This window comes from Salmo salar, chromosome 06 (assembly GCF_965601325.2).
Source record: "Salmo salar chromosome 06, fSalSal1, whole genome shotgun sequence".
Taxonomy (NCBI): Eukaryota; Metazoa; Chordata; class Actinopteri; order Salmoniformes; family Salmonidae; genus Salmo; species Salmo salar.
In genome coordinates, this window is record NC_138296.1 from 48505693 (window position 1) to 48528433 (window position 22741).

General features: G+C 42.3%; 2 protein-coding genes across 4 annotated transcripts in view; one reads left to right on the forward strand and one right to left on the reverse strand.

Moving 5' to 3' along the window:
- The window catches only part of ppp1r9ba (protein phosphatase 1, regulatory subunit 9Ba), a 64059-nt gene extending 60237 nt beyond the window's left edge, over positions 1–3822 (forward strand). For both annotated transcript variants that reach the window (XM_014204456.3, XM_014204455.3), the window contains exon 11: positions 171–3822. In XM_014204456.3, coding sequence (XP_014059931.1) covers positions 171–224 — 54 coding nt within the window. In that variant the 3' untranslated portion in view covers positions 225–3822. The remainder of the gene's footprint in view (positions 1–170) is intronic.
- A 4815-nt stretch (positions 3823–8637) lies between these two features.
- Positions 8638–13949, reverse strand: LOC145879853 (uncharacterized). Of its 2 annotated transcripts, none has more exons than XM_082976698.1 (4): positions 13443–13949; positions 12769–12900; positions 11158–11295; positions 8638–10992 (listed from the first exon to the last, which is right to left on the reverse strand). In XM_082976698.1, the coding sequence occupies exons 1-4, from the start codon at positions 13515–13517 to the stop codon at positions 10798–10800; spliced, it is 540 nt and encodes a 179-aa protein (XP_082832824.1). In that variant the 5' UTR covers positions 13518–13949; the 3' UTR covers positions 8638–10797. The 2 variants fall into 2 exon arrangements, with proteins under 2 accessions (XP_082832824.1, XP_082832825.1); XM_082976699.1 differs by having other exon boundaries at positions 13403–13523.
- Positions 13950–22741: the final 8792 nt, after the last annotated feature.

The window sequence follows — 22741 nt, forward strand, 5'->3', positions numbered from 1 at the left end:
GTTCTACTCTGTGTGGAAATATGTCATGACATTCTCAATAATTATGTAAGACAATTTGCTGTGGTTAATCTAGACACATAGCATGAAGACGCTACTGAGTTATGATCATTCTGCCTTGGGATTTTGTGTGTAATAAAAGCCCCCCCCCTCTCTCTCTCTGTCCTCCTCAGATCACAGACCTGGAGACCAAGGTGGATGCGCTGAAGACCTCTGATCCCTCCTAAACCTATGGCAGAGAGAGGGAAAGGAGGAACAATGCCTTCACACTGGGGCTATCCTTTTTCCAATCCATGTTTTCCTTGACGGATTGTAAGAATGACAAAAGAAGAAGAAAATAATGGAGAAAGGAAGACTTTAGGGGCAGCAGTTTTGGGGGGAGGGGGTTCAAAAGACACCTGCGAGCGAAAATGGAAGAAAAAAATCATGTTTTCAACTGATGTCTGTCATTTGCTTCGAGCCGCGTCAACAATCCCTATATGCTCTTTATTCAGAACCTGGAGTCCTTGTTGCATCGAACCACATTCAACTAGTTAACTACCCAATTGATCAATCTGTGAAGGAGGTCGCTTGTCTTCTATGCTCTTCTTTCTGTCTTATCACATGTAAAATAACTAACCAGGAAATACAGCCCCTACTGACTTAACGCTTCTATACTAGACTTACTGGTTCAATAATTAACTGGATATGGGGACCAGAATTGGACAGAAGAAACTGATAGGATGACAGAGATCCTCAAATACTGGTGTATAGCCTACTGGTGACAGACAGTGCTTCTGCTGTATGGCATGATCTCTCTTGATTTCTACTAACTGAACAAAAGAAAATGGCCGCTTCCCCTTTTTGCTCAACTGCTCCCCTTGTATGATGGAAAGACTCAGGTTGGGTTCAAGTTCATTTGTACAGTGATGATATGCTTGTTTTGTATATATTCTTTACATATATTTAAAATTGCTTAAAAAGCTTAAGCAATGAGGCTGGGTTGAGAGGGCGTTGAATGGAATTGACTTAAGCATCGAGAAGATTGGGTATACAGAAGATGGTCTAATTCCAAGTGGATATAGGCCACGCAAAGTGGCACATTTTCCTTTTTATATTAGCAAAATGGCAAACAGGGTGTGAATATGTGCAAGCTTAACAGTTCAATGTGTTACTCGTGGTTTTACTTGCGTATGTCTCACCTTGGGTTCTGATAACGTGGAGGGTCAGTATTATTTGACTTTGTGCTTCGCTCTATATCAATTTCAGAATCCGGGTTTTCCCCGCCCCAACCAGGAAGGTCTTACTCACGCTCTAACGTTTGAGTCTGGAATCACTGCTAGTTTAGCAAAGGGGTTTAAATTTAGCCCCCAGATCGGTATAGCCCTTTGAATTTGGGGACTGGATGGCAATCTTTGTGTAATGTTGGGGTAACTAGAGCCATGGGATAATGTTGTTACATAGCAGCTTTATGAAAGAGATCGATAGAGGCAGGGGGGAAATGTTCCAGCATGCCTCAAGTGGCTTCCTATCTCCTCGTCTCCTTTTCTTAATTTCATCTGATCTGAAAAACATAGGGAAGGTAAAAGCAAAGCAGTGTGTCTGATCTGATTCCTACCAGAGGACCTCCTGTCACCTGTCCAGTGTATCTCAGGTCAGTGCAGATGAAGGAGACAGGAGGAGAATGCCACTGTGGACTACTGAGGTGCAGTAAAAGGTCTTTGTCTGTAGACGCGATGCTCTCACTTGAATCTCCAATAATACCAGTCAGCTGCCTTGCTCCCTCTGTGCTGCTCATGTTTGTTAACAGTGTCTTATCCAAGACTAGGCATTTGGAACTTCCTCTCATTACTTCTCTGTCCCCTAGTAGCACAAACAGGTCAGACTCATTTGCCCCCACTATGTATTCATTTTTTCTTCTTAAAAATGGCCCTATTTTTATTTTAATCTTGTAACATTTTAGTTGGGTTTTAATGTAACATTTGTATTTTAACTGTGAAAACTCTTGTCAAATACATCTGTTTTCATGGGCCCAATGTTACTGTACATCTCTTATGTTGCAGTACTGCTCTAAATCAGGAGGTGTCACTCTCAGTGAGTTTGATTGAGAGAAGGAATACCAGGTCGTCAGTTAGTGGCTAATTCCTGGTTTACCATCTCTGGAATAAGCTGACAGGTTTTCTGACCATATTTTGCAGTGTTAGGTAATATTGGAGTCGATGTGCGAACAACTTCCACATGCTGAGAAGTGGTAGTGAACAGAGAACTTAAAAGGGACTTAAAGGCCCAGTGCAGTCAACATGGTGTGCCTGTGTAAAATTATATATTTCCACACTAAGGTTTTAATAATACTGTAAAATTGTGAAAATTATGATAATGCCCTTTTAGTGAAAGAGTTGATTGAAAAGACTGCCTGTGAATTTCGGCCTGTTTTGGTGGGATGGAGTTTTGGCCTGTCCTGATTAGTTAATAGAATTCCAAACATCTTGTTTTCAGTTTTCCCCTCCCCACTTAGACCACTCCCAGACAGTCCTAGAAAAAGTATTGCTTGAGAAATTGCTCTTTGCTAAGAAAGTTTTGTTTCTTTTTGATGATTTTAATTGAAAACAATCACAGTAAGGTACTAAATTGTGACCCAGAAATGTTCAGATTGAGATAAAATGGCTGCATTGGACCTTTTTTTTAAGAAAAAGCAAAAACATTCAAAAAAATGACTTTTTGTGTGTTTGTCTTGTATGACATTGAACCATCATTGGCCTACTAACTCCATACAGTATGCTTGTATAGGATGCTGATCGTAACATAGTGAGTGTGCCAGTATGGAACACACACGGTCCACCTTAGAGATAAGCAGTGCCTCTCTCATCTCAAGACCTTTAATCCACTGTCCCCAATGGTATTATTGCTACCTTGCGCTTTCCTCTTGGCTATATGCGGTATATGTTTACCTTTTTAAATCCATCTTCATAGTGAATACCTTGCCTACAGTTGTGAATCAAAACTGTTGACCTCTACTAACCAAAAGAAAGAACTGCATAGAACACATTCGGATAGATACGATGTCTGTTAATGTATGACTGTCAAATGGACCTAACCAAGGGACTTGCCTGTGAAGTCTTCATCACATCACTTCTCCTCTCAGATGGCAGGCAGACACTGGACAAGTATCATTTAACTACAAACTAGACTAAATTAAATATGTTCACAAAATAACATTCCTTGGCTAGCTATGCTGTCAGTAAAGTTACAACCATGGGAAACATGTCAGAAATGGGATAGTTGACCAATGGAAATGTCTGGGTGAAAAAGAGATGTTATTTACTGAAGTGGATCCTTGAATTTGACACATTTAGCATCATTATGATTCCAGTTCTGATAGTACCCCTCGAGGCAGTATCAGAATACAGTACATATGCTGGGAAATGCATGTTCATATCTTTACTTCAGAATAGGAAACCACGCCAATGAGGCCATGAAACAGGAGCTCTATATTATGATCTGGACCAGAACAATTGTATGGTTTCTCTCATCTTTTAACATTCCATTGTACACTTTGTCATTATTCTGAGGGCATGAGATTCAATATACCAGAAAAATGCTGTTGGAAACGCATTCTGGATCTCTGCTTCATACTAATTGACCATGGCCCATTAGTACAGTGTAATAGCTTTGCCCTCCTCTGAGGGGAAGGAAACTGGTTACATTCCTTTTTGTATTTTTTTTTTAAATCATTGCCTTGTGGTTTGCAAACACAATGAGTAAGAGGGAAAAGTCCAGAAATTCATCATGTTTGTCTCTCACATAATTTTCTGTCATTGTTAATAAATGCAGATGTGTTGAACAAGAGCTCAAGGGTCACGTTGGCTTGTTTTGTGTTTAGAACCAGTTGCACCTGCAATACATCACTGAAAGGGGTATCATTTTCGTGAATGAAAGGTATATTAATGTGTGTCTGTTTAAATTTTATGCACTGACTTTGTTCACAAAAGTCAAGAGGTTCTAAAAGATTAGAGGTTATTTCACTTTTCAAATCAAACTTTATTTGCCACATGTCCCGAATATAACAAGTGTAGACTTTACTGTGAAAGGCTTACTTACAAACCCTTAACCAACAGTGCAGTTCAAGAGGAAAATATTTACCAAGTAGGCTAAAATAAAAAGTAATAATAAAAAGTAACACAAGAATAACAATAACGAGGGTATATACAGGGGGCACCGGTACAAAGTCAGTGTACAGGCTAGTTGAGGTAATATGTACATGTAGGTGGGGGCGAAGTGACTATGCATAGGTAACAAACAAACAGCGAGTAGAAGCAGTGTACAGGGGCGGTCAATGTAAATTGTCCGGTGGTGATTTTTATGAATTGTTCAGCAGTCTAATGGCTTGGGGGTAGAAGCTGTTGAGGAGCCTTTTGGTCTTAGACTTGGTGATCCAGTACCGCTTGTCGTGCAGTAGCAGAGAAAACAGTCTAACTTGGGTGACTGGAGTCTCTGACAATTTTATGTGCTTTCCTCTGACACCACCTACTATATAGGTCCTGGATGGCAGGAAGCTTGGTGATGTACTGGGCCCGGTGATGTACTGGGCCGTTCGCACTACCCTCTGTAGCTCCTTATGGTCAGATGCCGAGCAGTTGCCATACCAGGCGATGATGCAACCGGTCAGGATGCTCTCGATGGTGCAGCTGTAGAACCTTTTGAGGATCTGGGGGCCCATGCCAAATCTTTTCGGTAACCTGAGGGGGGAAAGGTTTTGTCGTGACCTCTTCACGACTGTCTTGGTATGTTTGAACCATGATAGTTCGTTGGTGATGTGGACACCAAGGAACTTGAAACTCTCGACCCGCTCCACAACAGCCCTGTCGATGTTAATGGGGTTCTGTTCGGCCCGCCTTTTCCTGTAGTCCACAATCAGCTCCTTTGTCTTGCTCACATTGAGGGAGAGGTTGTCGTCCGGGCACCACACTGCCAGTACTCTGACCTCCCTATAGGCCGTCTCATCGTTGTCGGTGATCACATCGACTGTTGTGTCGTCAGCAAACTTAATGATGGTGTTGGAGTCGTGTTTGGCCACACAGTCATGGGTGAAAAGGGAATACAGGAGGGGACTAAGGACGCACCCCTGAGGGGCCCCAGTGTTGAGGATCAGTGCGGCAGACATATTGTTGCCTACTATTACCACCTGGGGGCGGCCCGTCAGGAAGTCCAGGATCCAGTTGCAGAGGGAGGTATTTAGTCCCAGGGTCCTTAGCTTAGTGATGAGCTTCGTGGGCACTATGGTGTTGAATGCTGAGCTGTAGTTGATGAACAGCATTCTCACATAGGTGTGCCTTTTGTCCAGGTGAGAAAGGGCGGTGTGGAGTGCGATTGAGATTGCGTCATCTGTGGATCTGTTGGGGCGGTATGCGAATTGGAGTGGGTCAAGAGGGTCTGGGAGGATGCTGTTGATGTGAGCCATGACCAGCCTTTCAATGCACTTCATGGCTACCGATGTGAGTGCCACATTGTGGTTATCATTTAGGCAGGTTACCTTCGCTTCCTTGGGCACAGGGACTATGGTGGTCTGCTTGAAACATGTAGGTATTACAGACTCGGTCAGGGAGAGGTTAAAAATGTCAGTGAAGACACTTGACAGTTGGTCCGTGCATGCTTTGAGTACACGTCCTGGTAATCCGTCTGGCCCAGCGGCTTTGTGAATGTTGACCTGTTTTTTTAAAGGTTTTGTTCACATCGGCTACCGAGAGCGTTATCGCACAGACATCCAGAACAGCTGGTGCTCTCGTGCATGCTTCATTGTTGCTTGCCTCGAAGCGAGCTAAGAGCATAAAAGGCATTTAGCTCGTGTGTTAGGCTCGTGTCACTGGGCAGCTCACTTCTGGGTTTCCCTTGGTAGTCTGTAATAGTTATAATGATTTCCTCATAGTGGATCCTTTTCGAAGTGTCTTATAGGATCTTTAGGATAATAGTTGGCCTAAAGGTATCACAAGGAACATTGCCAACACATCCTTGAATTATTGCTCTTACAGTCACAGCACCATGCCTATATCCTTGCTCCCCATGTTATTCCCAGCCCCCACGCTCTTCAGGAACAAAACTACCTTGCGGTCATGCACAACATTAGGTTGCATGATGTAATACCGTTATAAAGTCTGTTACTTTTCATCAGTCATCATTAGTGTTCTTCCATGTAGGATGAGAACTTCAAGTGATCAATTATGGATGACAATAAGGTAGGCTTAGTCCTTGAAATACTTGTAGGCCTGGGATTTCAAAAGTTAACATAACATCTGATATTGATATACATATTAGTCCTATATAGATTATTACTATTAATAATAAGCTATCTACAGTGGTTGCAGTATAGAATAGCACCTAGCCTATCAGGTGCAGGAGGCCATTTTCATTATGACTTTATGACACCTGCAATCCTCAAATTCAGGGTGCAGTTCAAACGGGTTTGTACTGGTTGTACATGTTTTAGCAAATATACCCTTTTTTTGCATCCTTCCCAAATCGGATGAAAAGCAGTTAGATTTGAAATATCAACAGGAGAGAGATGGAAGAGGAGAAAGAGCCAGTAGTCCAGCCAAAGAAAGACAGGACTAGCAGTGGAAAGACAGCTGTTCTCGGAGCCTTTGGTATTATTCTTTATGTAAAACCAAGTTTGATATTTTAACTTTGGTATGGTTACATAAGACAGATGGTTACTTAGTATGGTGGTTGGTCGGGCGTATAACGTGAACGTCTAGCAACCCAAACGTTGTGAATTAGAATATCATCATGGACAAATGTAGCATTTTAGCTCATTATTAACTTTTCAACAATTTATTACTTTTTAGCTACTTTGCAACTACTGAGCATGTTAGCTAACCCTAACCCTAACCTTACCCCTTTTAGCTAACCCTTCACCTAACCCTAACCTTAACCCTTTAACCTACCTCCTAAACTAATCAAATAACACACATGGAATCATGTAGTAACCAAAAAAGTGTTAATTCAAAATATATTTTAAATTTGAGGTTCTTCAAAGTAGCCACCCTTTGCCTTGATGACAGCTTTGCACACTCTTGGCATTTTCTCAACCAGCTTCATGAGATAGTCAAAGTGTGCAAATCTGTCATCAAGGCAAAGGGTGGCTACTTTGAAGAATCTCAAGAGGTATATAAAAATACATAGAGGCAGCAGTGGTGTGTGTGCGTACATGCGTGAGTGAATTTGTGTTTGATGTGGGAATGCAGAGTCAGTGCAAATAATCTGTGCAAATAGCCTTAAGGACAGCCAGGGGTTAGCTGTTCAACAGTCTTATAGCCTGCAGGTAGAAACTGTCTCTGAGCCTGTTGGTCCTGGCCCTAATGCTCTGAGACCACCTGCCAGACAGTAAGGGAGAAAACAGTCCATGGCTTTGGTGGCTGAAGTCTCTGGAAATCTTCTGGGCCTTCCTCAGACACCACCTGTCTCAGTCTCCAGTATCTATGCTGCAATAGTCTATGTGCCGTGTGGCTAGGGTCAGTCTGTTATATCTGGTGTAATTCTCCTGTCTTATCTGGTGTCCTGTGTGAATTCAAGTATGCTCCCTCTAATTCACTTTTTCTCCCTCCTCTCCCGGAGGACCTGAGCCCTAGGATCATGCTTCAGGACTACCTGGCCTGATGACTCTTGGCTGTCCCCAGTCTACCTGGTCGTACTGCTGCTCCAGTTTCAACTGTTCTGCCTGCAGATAGGGAACCCTGACCTGTTCACCGGACGTGCTACCTTGTCCCGGACCTGCTGTTTGACTCTCTCTCTCCACCGCACTTGCTGTGTCGACCTCTGAATGCTCGGCTATGAAAAGCCAGCTGACATTTACTCCTGAGGTACTGACCTGTTACACCCTCTACAACCACTGATTATTATTTAACCCTGCTGGTCATCTTTGAATGTATGTACATCTTGAAGAAGAATCTGGCCTTAAATGGCCATGTACTCTTATAATCTCCACCCGGCACAGCCAGAAGAGGACTGGCCACCCCTCAGACCCTGGTTCTTCTCTAGGCTTCTTCCTAGGTTCCTGCCTTTCTTGGGAGTTTTTCCTAGCCACAGTGCTTCATCTGCATTTCTTGCTGTTTGGGGTTTTAGGCTGGTGTAAAAAGGGCTTTATAAATACATGTTATTGATTGACTGACCACCTGGTGTAAATGTCCTGTAGGGCTGGGAGCTCGCCCCCAGTGATGGACTGGTCAGTCTTGACAACTCTCTGTAGAGCCTTACGGCCAGGGACACCGCCAGGGATTTTGGCCTCCATGAAAAGATATCACATTGGGCCCCAACACCGCAGGCTGCACCAACCCTGCGCAATTGCTGTAACCACACACCTCCAGAACCCAATCGACCCATTCAAAGCTTTAAATAACTCTACCTTTGCAGGCTTGCAACTCTCTTGTAGTCCAATATTTACTGTATGATATTTACTGACAGTGAGCTGTGAAAATATAACACTGTGCAGACATGCATGCAACATTCTGCATACAGTGGAATTCACTATTTGATGCAAGACTGATACCTTCTATAAGAAATGTGCTAAATGCCATCTTTTACAGTCTAAATGTAATTTTAATGGGAAAATTCTTGAATGGAAAATTCTCTTAACATGAATGAATAAAATAAATATAAATTACGCTATTCAATTAAAATAAATTAACATTATCATCTATAGAATGATATAAAAAACAAAATAATAAAATCAAAATAAAATCAGCAGCAGATGTTTGAACTAAGTATACATACCAACTAGAAAATAAGCAGCTGTAAAAGTGGAAATAGAAAATGGAAAACAAAATTTAACTTCCTAAACAGGGGATGACACACCTCTTGACACGGACACCTACCAGGAAATTACTCTAGGGGTGACTATATTGACTAACAACCCTCTTGTTCTGGAGTCTGGTCAAGCGGTAACACTCTCGATTCCCAGACCACACATTGTGACGGCCCTGAATTGTCTGAACCGTCTGTGCTTCTCCTTCCAATAGGGCGCTTTCGCTTTAATTCCCAATTAAATAGCCAGCATCAGTTGCGAAAAAAGGGGTTGTGATGGTGGTGCAAACGAGGACGTGTTCAACCCTCAGTTCCGAAGCTTCTTTACTTTGTTTGTTTTGTTGTATTTTAAAAGTGTGCTTTGTAGCCTTGTCTCAAGTTTAACCAGGATCGGATCCACTCATTTCATCTGTTGGTCTCGGCTGTTTCGTCATGGCCTTTCTCTGCTGGAGATCTGTTAGCGGATTGGATTGTCCTGACTACAACTTTTTTTGCATTTGGTATTTCATTTGTTTGAATGGGATTTATACCGTGTTGATTTGTGGTCAGTTGTAGTTGAAGACTACTGAGATTTGATACTCTTTATGGTTGTGTAGTAAAAGAGTTAGATATTTTGATTGTATGATTGAGACTGGGTTTAAGCTACACTTTTATGAACAGACAAACATTGCGTGACTAAGGTCACTTGAGTTCACTGAACTCCTTTACCGGGCTGGACTCTTTTAGGCCCGAGGTACTGGACTTTGTTAAATGATCACACACACATAATAATATATGTTGGTAATACAACCAATGCAAAAGAACAGTTGTTTTGAAGTTATTTCCAATGTTTTAATGGTTTATGAAAAGTGTATGTCCATACTGACTTTTACATGTGTCCTTTGTATTGGTGTAGACTTGACGGACCAGACGGGGCTCATTCCCTCACAAACAAAAAGGAGAAAGCAATATTTTCTCTGGTAGGCACAACCTGACTGGCACCCCAACAAACAATAACCTCTAGTCATAACCGTTACAACATGCCTTCGAGGCGACGGGATCAAATCGCAACTCGGTCATTCGTCTAAAATCCTTCCTCACTGTTTGTTCTATACATGTCTCCCGACTTCCTACCGTCCTGTAAAAAAATTATAATAAATAAATAAAACAAAGGGAAGGAGATCGGAGCTCCTGGTATATAACATTTGTTTTACCTCTCTGCCAAACCACATACAATACAAATCTTTTGACACCCACCAGAAAATTATTCTAGGGATGACTGTATCAATCAATAAAAAACACATACAGTATAAATACATTAAATAAATAAATAAATAAATACATGCATACACAAACAAAATAAATTAAAATACACAACAAATATCCCAGTACTTCATAAATATAAATATTTTTTTTTAAGTATAAATAAGTATCTAAGAGACTCAACAGACAAATCAAACAGTGGCCATGGTTTATCTCACATCAGAGTTGGTGGGAGTGCAGGCGGGGACTTGCCACTATCTGGCAGCTATCAGTGTTGCTTTCTCAAGGAAACTCTGAGACAGCAATCAGAGGTGCCGTAGAGTGGCAGGACAAGCTAAGAACAAACCCTCATGGGGAGAAAGAGATGAAGAAACGCAGGCACTCAGACCTTAACCAGTTGCTATTGTACCAATTGATGGGGAACAGATAGAACAAGGCTTGAACCAGCAACCTGCAGTTATAGGATGAGAACCAGATCTTGGGAGATAGGGGATGAAACCAAAACCAATTGTGTAGCGTCCCTCTCTCTCAGATAAAGTGCTCCGCTTGCTTCATGTTTTCGAATGTCCCGTTTGACCTTGATTGACAGATTAGACAGAAAGACTGAAGCAGGCTCGAACAAATATTAAATATGTTTCAACCAGGCGACATCACTACGCAGCTTCCTTAGAAGTCCAATAGGCTTCTGGCACGGACGACCCCACTCCGCTCCTCCATCCATGTCTGCACAGGTTTTGCTGCTGCTGTAGAGTGCAGCCCAGCCCCTTTGGCCTGGCCTGAAAAGGTTCAGTCCCTCTGTCCTGGCCTGGAAGTCAGGTGTTCGACGTTGCGCAGGCTGCGTTTTAGGTTCTGTGTGAAGTCACGGAGCTGCAACAGGATAAAGTGAGTGGCAACCTGAACCTCGTAGTCCCCTGGGAGGCGTGAGGCCAGTCCTGAGGCCTCATACTGGGCCACACTGCTCATCTGGCCCGGCTTCTGCATCTGAACAACACAAAAAAACACACACATACAGAAGGTTATTAACCTAAACGAACATCTCAAGTGTGACGATATGAGTGTAGGACCTCTTTGATCGTGTGCCAGTGTGCATGCATGTGCAGATGTCTACTTTTTATTACTCAGGGAGTTTGTGTGTGTCAGTCTCACCTTGTTGACCTGGGCCAGCAGGTCTCTGATGTCAGCCAGGAGTCCTGTCAACTTTTCAGTGGTCACACGCTCCTTCAGCACACCCAGCACATCCTGATACAGCTGCAGCCCCGCAGATATACTGCTCAGACACACCTCCTGTAGGCGGAAGCGCACAGCTGGTCAGACAACTAAAATGGACCATGGCCAGTATGCTAGGACACAACGCAATAAGGAACCGTGTCAGAACTATTCATGTCAAGTTTATTATTCTATCTGCAACATTCAGGAGAACCGTAGCATTGTTTCCCCTTCTCTCTCTCTCTCACACACACACACCAGTGGAGGCTCCTCAGAGGAGGAAGGGAAGGACCATCCTCCTCAGTGAGTTTCATAAAAATACAAATTAGTGAACCATTAAAAGGTATCCTTTTTAGATAACTATACAAAATATATTCACGTCACCAAATTATTGACTAAAATGCACTGTTTAGCGATGAAGGTCTACAGTGGTGTTAGTTTTTACTTTGTTTACTTAGAACCTAACAGACAACTAGGAAAAGCTCAAACTAAGTTTATTCACCCAATAGGTCAGACAGCTGACAAGACAAAAGACATATTCCCACCAGCACAAGTATTTCCACCACACTTTAGGCAGAGTCTCCTCCTTTTCTCTAAACATGACATATTGGTTGCTAGGCGGGAAGTTAAGTGACGTGTGTAATAAACTGTTCCTTCTCCCTTCATGTGATCTGACCTGACCTCGGCCCACATTCCTCACTAATCCACAGCTATCCACCCTTAACAGCTATCCACCCTTACCGCAACCATGTGATTGCCTTTTCCCTCACTTAGTAACTCTCCAAGCTCATAGCTCATATCCACCCTTAATTGACTCCACCATATACATTGCTCCTACATATAACCATTAACTTCTGGTGCAGCAAGTATTTCAAATTACAACCCAACAGTAGCCTCAACAGCACTTTGTAGGGGAGCACCATGGTGTAGCTAGAGGACAGCTAGTTTCCATCCTCCTCTGGGTACATTGACCTCAATACAAAACCAAGGAGGTTCACGGTTCTCACCCCCTTCCATAGACTTACACATGAATTATGACAACTTCCTCCTACCTATCAGAGCTCTTGCAGCATGAACTGACATGTTGTCCATCCAATCAAAGAATCAGAGATTGAATTACTGATTACTGAAAGCATAACCTACAGCTAGCTACCACTGCAGTGTATAAAATGTGGTGAGTAGTCGACTCAGAGAAAGACAATAGCTGGACAGTTTTTAACAAATTAATTTCTTCAAAAATGAAGGTGAAGCAAAAGAGCAAGAGAGCCATATGTTGTTGTATTTTTTTAAACTTTCACTTGCTTAGCTAGCAAGGCGGCTCTCGACCTGTGCAACTACGTTGTATAGGTTGTAGCAACACCATGATGGGAATAGGGAAAACATGTTGTATCATGTAGTAGTCTAAACCTATCGATGTTACATTGAGCTGGGTGAATGGAATATGAATGACAGTCACCCAATACGCTGTAATAGAAATAAGGCCAAGCTCATACATTTTTTTTAATCATCCTCCCCATCTTAAACGGCAGCGACCGGCACTGACACACTCACCAGGGTGAAGTCGATTTGGTTTAGGGGTCTGCAGACAGCCTTTAGTTCTGGTGCAGCGGGGATGCCCAGGGAGGTCACCATGGACTGGTACGGTATGTTCCTAGACTGGCTGGACGGGTCAAGGGTCAGGCCCTAGGAGAAGAGGAGTGGTTATAGAGCTGGAGCCAATGTAATGCATACATGTATGTCTATGGGTTGACTGCAGATCAAGCAGAGAGAAGTTGGGGTTAGTGCACTTTTGGAATCTGTGGTGTTAGTGATCACGACAGGTTGTAAAACCAAACCACAGCAAGTTTAAACGCACAAAGAGATGCATTTGTTTTGCAATTTAACTAAACCTACCTGTATATTTTACTAAATTTGCCTGCAGCTACAAGGTATGATTGCATTTACTAAATTTAGCAGCAGCTAAATGTGATATTGATCTTTGTTAGATACATGCTTTGCATTCTTCAATGCAAATATGTCCTGTCGTGTTCTAGGGTTTGTTTTATGCAAAAACAACAATGTTTGCATGATCTAACGGTCAACGTGATTTCAACTCAAATCGAACATTATTAAAGACCATGCAAAGCTGCGTAATTTTACCCATAAAAGTATGCGATAAATTACATACAGTAAAGACCATACACACCGCGTAAGAACAGGGCATCGTCGCCGTCCAATAGACTTACTGTGATTTTGACACTGGACCCGTGAACCACAGGGATGTTGCCTAATATTTTTTCGACCAAACTCCTTGCGTCCATTGACTTCTCTGGAATGTGTGCGGACCGGACCAGAAAAGCTAAACAGCAGAGCAGACCTACAACTTTGGGAAAGGAAAAAACAGCTGCAGAACGACTCTATGACGATTCAGATTCTGAACAAGTTGAACTGTGATACATTATGCAAGAAAGGGGAGCGTGCCAAATGTAGTGCGTTGAGCTAAGCAGTAGCGATGCACAATAAAAATGCCTGGTGACAACCACTCAAAATATGTCCAAGCTATTATGACTTTCTTCAGACAATTTTAACAAAATATTGTTTCCAAGTAAAAAAAAGTTGCATCGAGAAGAACAAATACACTAATTAATAGTGTCCTAGTCAAATGTATTTATAAATATCTCATAAAATATAACTTACTTTTGAGAGTGTTCATTCCGTGTCAGTATGGTTAGTCTATTTTGCTAAATATGTAGGATTCTTTCTTATCTCCCATTTGAGGGAGACTTGAAGTATTTATATGAATCAAGTATGTTTCATGGGAATTTCCACTGAAGGGTCATTGTACTGGAGGGTCTTTGTAAACCTGCAATAGTGAGTGACTAATAATTTGGGCTCTATTCAATCTGATTTGCGGAAGTGCAGCTTTACAGCGTGGTTGAAATGTAAAGGCAATGTTCCTGCTTTAGCGGAGACTGAATTCACGGTAAACGCTACATATGTAGTAGTCTCAATCGGAAATTAGGCTACCTTTACATTTCTATCGCGGAATCTGTAACGCTTCAGTTTTACATATTGAATAAAGCCCTTAAGAGATAGAAAGGCTACATCCTGATGACCTTGTGATATGCATTCCAAAATCAGAACATGAGCAAATATATAATGCATGTGATTAAACGGACGTGCTTGTTGCACCCTCGACAACTACTATGATTATTATTATTTGACCATGCTGGTCATTTATGAACATTTTAACATCTTGACCATGTTCTGTTATAATATCCACCCGGCACAGCCAGAAGAGGACTGGCCACCCCTCATAGCCTGGTTCCTCTCTAGGTTTCTTCCTAGGTTTTGGCCTTTCTAGGGAGTTTCTCCTAGGGAGTTTTTCCTAGCCACCGTGCTTCTTTCACATGCATTGCTTGCTGTTTGGGGTTTTAGGCTGGGTTTCTGTACAGCACTTTGAGATATCAGCTGATGTACGAAGGGCTATATAAATAAATTTGATTAAAACTGTGCTTATGATTTAAAAAAAAGACAACTAGCCTATTAGGCTTTCAATACAGAAACTATAATATAGGCTAAGCCTAAACGTTCTATTCTGCTATTTTACATCTATTAGAATGCTATTATTTTAATTTTATTAGGCCAATATTTTATTTCCTAGAGCTTATTGTAAAGCACTTTGAGCTGCACATTATGAATCAAATAAATGAAACAAAGCTATTAATTGCCTAATATTGATTGGATCCATTCTTCACTCTCCATCCACTCTGTACTACCCTGTGTTCCCTCCACCTTTCCACCTGGCTGTCACTGTCTGGACTCACTGTCACTCCTGCCCTACTGAACTCCCTAATGTTTAACTGTGTGTGTTTTAACCCCATGTATTAAACAACATTTTATCTGTAAAGTATGTTGAGACTTATGAAATGCACTTTAAATAGGCTTAGCTGGTAACTTGACTTGATTAACAGGTCTATAGGCTATACTTCTTATTATTTTACTCTTTAATTTGTATTTTTGGATGGGAAATTATTTCTAGCCTATAATTCAGAAAAATGTCAAATTAGTTTTTTTTAAATGAAATTCAATAGCCTGAAGTGAACGGTCACGCTGCGGACAACAGGCTATGATTGAAAATACGCGCTCTACAAAACAGTCGCACATCCAAACACAATGCAGGGGACGTTCGCATGTGTAGCTGTGTTGACGTCATGGCGAGCCCAAGACCGAAACAACCTTATGGCATTTTCAGTGACGTTCATGTAGGGCTACATTACTCAGAATAAATACATGTACATAATTTCACAACTCTAGTTGTAGCAATTCGACATTTTATGTATGCTACTCTCTGAGTAGGCATATACTAAGGAAATAAGGTTGTGTTACCTAATGCTTAGTTCCTATTTTATTTGCTCAGAACAATTGAAGACTAATATCCCCGTTTGTGAAATCCTTATTTGCGCAAGTAAATTAGTCTTACCTCAGGATTTGGCCATTGCGATATGACATCAAGCCCACACGCATCTTGATTGCAAGGTATGCTCACTTGTTCTCTTGACTACAAATCCCTTTCTTAGGTAATAACTGACCTCATTCCCAGCGTCTTAATTAAGCAATAAGGCCCGAGGAGGTGTGCTATATGACTAATATCCGTGTTGCATCGCGTTAACAGCCATTAGCGGTGGTATATTGGCCATATATCTCAAACCCCCGAGGTGCCTTATTACTAATATAAACTGGTTACCAACATAATTACAGCAGTAAAAATACATGTTTTGTCATACCCGTGGTATATGGTCTGATATACCACGACTGTCAGCCAATCAGAATTCAGGAATCGAACCACCCAGTTTATAATGTACCATTTATCATGACGTTTGTGAATAGCTGTGTTCAAGAGCACATGTTGCCGCGCGGTGAAACACTGCTTCCCATTCATTTTCATGGGGAATGCACACTAGATAGCGGTATTGCAGCGTACCGCTTACGCCGCCCATGGTGACTCGCTGGTGGGCGTGCTGGCAGCGTATGACAGCAGCACGTTCGAATGTGCGTCAATAATTCAGCGTAGCTGGTTATTAAATGGGTAAATATTTCCAATAGTAATATCCTCTAAATCACTCTGGTGACAAACAAACTTTGCTTCCCTGTTTCCAATTGTCCACAAGGCTGGGTGAACCTATTCAAGTAATTAAATACATTTCGAAAATGTAAAATAAACAATGTATTATTACCTAACTAGCTACAGTGCAGGCTAACTCAAATGAGCTGCTAAATGAGCTAGGCTAGCTAGCTATCTAGCCAACTTCACATACTGTATAGATAGGTAGCTGGTGATATTTCATTATTAAGGTAGCTAACTTCATATTAGCTAGTTATCTATATGTATTTATCACTGTATAAAACAAACTCCAAATGCATTTCTAGGTAGCTAGCTAACAGCCACGGAGAAGGATGAAAGGATAATAGCCCCAACTGTCAAAATGAGAGAGTAGGCTATTCTGGATAGGGCAGGTACTTTTGTGTAATTCCTATCCCTAGAAGTATGGACGGAGATAATGGTAACATACTAACAGTGCAGTGTAATTTCAGTATAATGAAGTCTGTTGTGAGGTTTTCTCTTTAGATTTATTTTATTTATTTCACCTTTATTTAACCAGGTAGGCAAGTTGAGAACAAGTTCTCATTTACAATTGCGACCTGGCCAAGATAAAGCAAAGCCGTTCGACATATACAACAACACAGAGTTACACATGGAGTAAAACAAACATACAGTCAATAATACAGTAGAAAAATAAGTCTATATACAATGTGAGCAAATGAGGTGAGATAAGGGAGGTAAAGGCAAAAGGCCATGGTGGCAAAGTAAATACAATATAGCAAGTAAAACACTGGAATGGTAGATTTGTAGTGGAAGAAAGTGCAAAGTAGAAATAGACATAATGGGGTGCAAAGGAGCAAAATAAATAAATACAGTAGGGGAAGAGGTAGTTGTTAGGGCTAAATTATAGATGGGCTATGTACAGGTGCAGTGATCTGTGAGCTGCTCTGACAGATGGTGCTTAAAGCTAGTGAGGGAGATAAGTGTTTCCAGTTTCAGAGATTTTTGTAGTTCGTTCCAGTCATTGGCAGCGGAGAACTGTAAGGAGAGACGGCCAAAGGAGGAATTGGCTTTTGGGGGGACCAGAGAGATATACCTGCTGGAGCGCGTGCTACAGGTGGGTGCTCGCGTGCTATAGGTGGGTGCTGCTGTAACAGTGTAGGTTCCGTCCCTCTCTTTGCCCCAACCTGGGCTCGAACCAGGGACCCTTGCACACATCAACAACTGACACCCCACGAAGCATCGTTACCCATCGCGCCACAAAAGCCGCGGCCCTTGCAACGCAAGGGGCAACCCTACTTCAAGTCTCAGAGCGGGTGACGTCACCGATTGAAACGCTATTAGCGCGCACCACCGCTAACTAACTAGCCATTTCACATCGGTTACACTCACCCCCCCTTTGACCTCCTCCTTTTCCGCAGCAACCAACGATCCGGGTCACGGCACCAATGTAACAGTGTAGGTTCCATCCCTCTCTTCGCCCCAACCTGGGCTCGAACCAGGGACCCTTGCACACATCAACAACTGACACCCCACGAAGCATCGTTACCCATCGCGCCACAAAAGCCGCGGCCCTTGCAACGCAAGGGGCAACCCTACTTCAAGTCTCAGAGCGGGTGACGTCACCGATTGAAACGCTATTAGCGCGCACCACCGCTAACTAACTAGCCATTTCACATCGGTTACACTGCTATGGTGACCAGTGAGCTGAGATAAGGGGGGACTTTACCTAGCAGGGTCTTGTACATGACCTGGAGCCAGTGGGTTTGGCGACGAGTATGAAGCGAGGGCCAGCCAACGAGAGTATACAGGTTGCAGTGGTGGGTAGTATATGGGGCTTTGGTGACAAAACGGATGGCACTGTGATAGACTGCATCCAGTTTATTGAGTAGGGTATTGGAGGCTATTTTGTAAATGACATCGCCGAAGTCGAGGATCGGTAGGATGGTCAGTTTTACGAGGGTATGTTTGGCAGCATGAGTGAAGGATGCTTTGTTGCGAAATAGGAAGCCAATTTTAGATTTAACTTTGGATTGGAGATGTTTGATGTGAGTCTGGAAGGAGCTTTACAGTCTAACCAGACACCTAGGTATTTGTAGTTGTCCACATATTCTAAGTAAAAACCGTCCAGAGTACTGATACTGGACGGGCGGGCAGGTGCGGGCAGCGATCGGTTGAAGTGCATGCATTTAGTTGTACTTGTATTTTAAGAGCAGTTGGAGGCCACGGAAGGAGAGTTGTATAGCATTGAAGCTCGTCTGGAGGGTAGTTAACACAGTGTCCAAAGAAGGGCCAGAAGCAGAATGGTGTCGTCTGCGTAGAGGTGGATCAAAGACTCACCAGCAGCAAGAGCGACATCATTGATGTATACAGAGAAAAGAGTTGGCCCAAGAATTGAACCCTGTGGCACCCCCATAGAGACTACCAGAGGCCCGGACAACAGGCCCTCCGATTTGACACATTGAACTCTAGATAAAGAGAGCTATGACAGCCTGTCTACATATGAAGAGGTCCCAATGAAGAGCAGCGGTTCTCAGTCCTGGTCCTGGGAACTCAAAGAGGTGCACATTTTTGTTTTTGCTTTAGCACTGCACAGCTGATTAACTCATCATCAAGCTTCAAGTGATATTTATGTATTCATTTGTGATGCTATCCGTGATATGATCCTGTTATTGTCACATGCTACACATGCACATACAGTTGAAGTAGGAAGTTTACGAACACTTAGGTTGGAGTCATTAAAACTTGTTTTTCAACCACTCCACAAATTTCTTGTTAACAACCTATAGTTTTGGCAAGTCGGTTAGGACGTCTACTTTGTGCATGACACAAGTCATTTTTCCAACAATTGTTTACAGACAGATTATTTCACTTATAATTCACTGTGGGTCAGAAGTTTACATACACTCACTTATGGAAACTGAAACTGAACTGGAAAAGCTTGTGCGAGCAAGAAGGCCTACAAACCTGACTCAGTTACACCAGCTCTGTCAGGAGGAATGGGCCAAAATTCACCCACCTTATTGTGGGAAGCTTGTGGAAGGCTACCCGAAACGTTTGACCCAAGTTAAACAATTTCAAGGCAATGCTACCAAATACTAATTGAGTGTATGTAAACTTCTGACCCACTGGGAATGTGATGAAAGAAATAAAAGCTGAAATAAATCATTCTCTCTACTATTATTCTGACATTTCACATTCTTAAAATGAAGTGGTGATCCTAACTGACCTAAGACAGGGAATTCTTACTAGGATTAAATGTCAGGAATTGTGAAAAACAGAGTTTTTAAATGTATTTGGCTAAGGTGTATGTAAACGTCCGACTTCAACTGTGTGCCCATGCATCTATCAATCCAATGTTATCATGATTTATTATAAGGGATATTATACTTTAGTAATCCACAATGGTGATGTAAAAGTCTAATAATTACATTATCGTCCATATTCCTACAGTTACCTTGTAACTGGAGATTCCTTCAAAACGATTGCCTACAGTTAGTGTAGGACACAGCAAGGTTGGGTGACCAGGGCCATCTGGGACTGCCTCCTGGAGGAATTCAGGTGTGTGAAGGCTACCTGTGTTCTGCATAACTTCCTGAGGATGGACACAAGGACAAGGAGGGGATCTGCAGCTCGCCGCTGTGTGCCTGATGAGAAGTCTGCTGCTCTGCAGGATGTTTCAAGGATGGGGTCCAACAACGCAGCAAGAGAAGCAATCTGTGTGTGGGAGATATTCATCTCCTACTTCTTCAAAGAGGGTGCTGTTCCATGGCAACACCATAGACTACACTATGCACAACCAAAGGCTTTTTTAAGTCATCCACATTGCAACAAGAGTATTATTCCATTTACTTAGCTATGTCAACTGCAGTTATTCAATTCTTAGTTTCTCTCCCTTTGATTTCTACTTCTCAGAAGCTGTAATGTCTGTACAAAAACATAACATGCTATTTTAAATCACCCATATTGAAAAAATGTAGAACAATTAGACACCCTATAACCCACACCTAAACACTCATAATCAGGCTCATGTGTATAACTGTGGCTCCTTCCACCTTCATATAATAGGCAAGAAGGCCAACCATGGAGAATAGTAAGACACTTAATTATTTCTATAACTACGCTATATTGTTTGTGCTTGTGTCCGTTCATGTTTTTCAGTATTAAGTACTCTGCAGCCACTTAGTGTGGACACCAGGTGAGGCCACACACAGATTCCAGTTGAACACCTTTAACTACCCTATTTTGTCAACTCTCTCCTTCAATCTTTTCAGTCTCCTGAGGGGGAATAGGTTTTGTCGTGCCCCCTTCACGGCTGTCTTGGCCTGCTTGGACCATGTTAGTTTGTTGATGTGGACGCCAAGGAACTTGAAGCTCTCAACCTGCTCCACTACAGCCCTGTCGATGAGAATGGGGGTGTGCTCAGTCCTCCTTTTCCTGTAGTCCACAATCATCTCCTTTGTCTTGATCACGTTGAGGGAGAGGTTGTTGTCCTTCCACCACACGATCAGGTCTCTTACCTCCTCCCTATAGGCTGTCTCATCGTTGTCTGTGTTCAGGCCTACCACTTGTGTCATCAGCACACTTAATGATGGTGTTGGAGTCATGCCTGGCCGTGCAGTGGACAGGGAGTACAGGAGGGGACTGAGCACACACCCCTGAGGTGCCCCCTTGTTAAGGATCAGCGTGGTGGATGTGTTGTTACCTACTCTTACCACCTGGGGGCAGCCTGTCAGGAAGTCCAGGATCCAGTTGCAGAGGGAGATGTTTAGTCTCCGGGTCCTTAGCTTGGTGATGAGCTTTGAGGGCACTATGGTGTTGAACACAGAACTGTAGTCAATGAATAGCATTCTCACATAGGTGTTCCTTTTGTCCAGGTGGGAAAGGGCAGTGTGGAGTGCAATAGAGATTGCGTCATCTGTGGATCTGTTCATGCAGTATGCAAATTGGAGTAGGTCTAGGGTTTCTGGGATAATGGTGTTGATGTGAGCCATGACCAGCCTTTCAAAGCATTTCATGGCTACGGGTTGTTAGTCATTTAGGCAGGTTACTGTAGTCCCTGTGCCCCAGAACACTATGGTGGTCTGCTTGAAACATGTTGGTATTAGAGGCTCAGACAGGGAGAGGTTGAAAATGTCAGTGAAGACACTTGCCAGTTGGTCAGCACATGCTGGAAGTACATGTCCTGGTAATTCGTCTGGCCCAGCGGCCTTGTGAATGTTAACATGTTTAAAAGTCTCTCACATCGGCTGCCGGAGAGCGTGATCACAGTCTTCCGGAATAGCTGATGCTCTCATGCATGTTTAAGTGTTACTTGCCTGGAAGCGAGCATAGAAGTTATTTAGCTCGTCTGGTAGGCTCGTGTCACTGGGCAGCTTTCGGCTGTGATTCCCTTTGTAATAGTTTGCAAGAACTTCTTTCAATAAAGTGTTTCACAGTCTCTGCTGGTTGAAATACTACACTTATCCTGTGTTTATCAGATCAATGCAGATGAAGGAAATGAGTTCTCATTCTTTCTGTGTATATGAATTAAAAATCAGCCTTTAACTAGTTAAACCGTTTCTAGTCTATTAGTTACAATGTGTAACCATTGATGTCTCAGGACCAAGATTGGTAAACACTGAAGTGTATAATTGTAATACAAACTCAGCAAAAAAAGAAATGTCCCTTTTCCAGGACCCTGTCTTTCAAAGATAACTTGTAAAAATCCCCCCCAAAAATAACTTCACTGTAAAGGGTTTAAACACTGTTTCCCATGCTTGTTCAATGAACCACAAACAATTAATGAACATGCACCTGTGGAATGGTCGTTAAGACACCAACAGCTTACAGACGGTAGGCAATTAAGGTCAGCAGGCCCACAAGTGAAGGCAATTTACCGCTTACTAGTGAACACGAGCCCTAACAATGTCAATACATTTTGCCTAACGTCTTAACATTTTAATATTACATTTTCATCTTAGCGATTGAGTAATCAAGCGCAATGCTCTAGAACCATCATTACCTTGCAATGGGCCTTTTACTGCACGTCTATGTTTGTGTCCCAATAATCTCTCCCTCCTCCTGAAGTATGACCCATTCACTAGTCTGCAGATATTGAAAAGCACTGGATTGGTGTTGGCATAGGCATTGTTCACTTTGCAGGAAGTGACTGGTATAGGACTGCATTATATGACTGGTTTATACAGTGCTGTCAAAGTATTCAGAACCCTTCCCCTTTTCCACATTTTGTTACAGCCTTTATAATGGATTCAATTAAATGTTTCTCAATCTACACAAAATAACCCATAATGACAAAGTGAACAGGTAAAACATTTTTGCCCATTTATTTAAAAAAATTAAAGGAAATACCTTATTTACATAAGTATTCAGACCCTTTTATATGACTTGAAATTGAGCTCAGCTGCATCCTGTTTCCATTGATCATCCTTTGTTTCTACA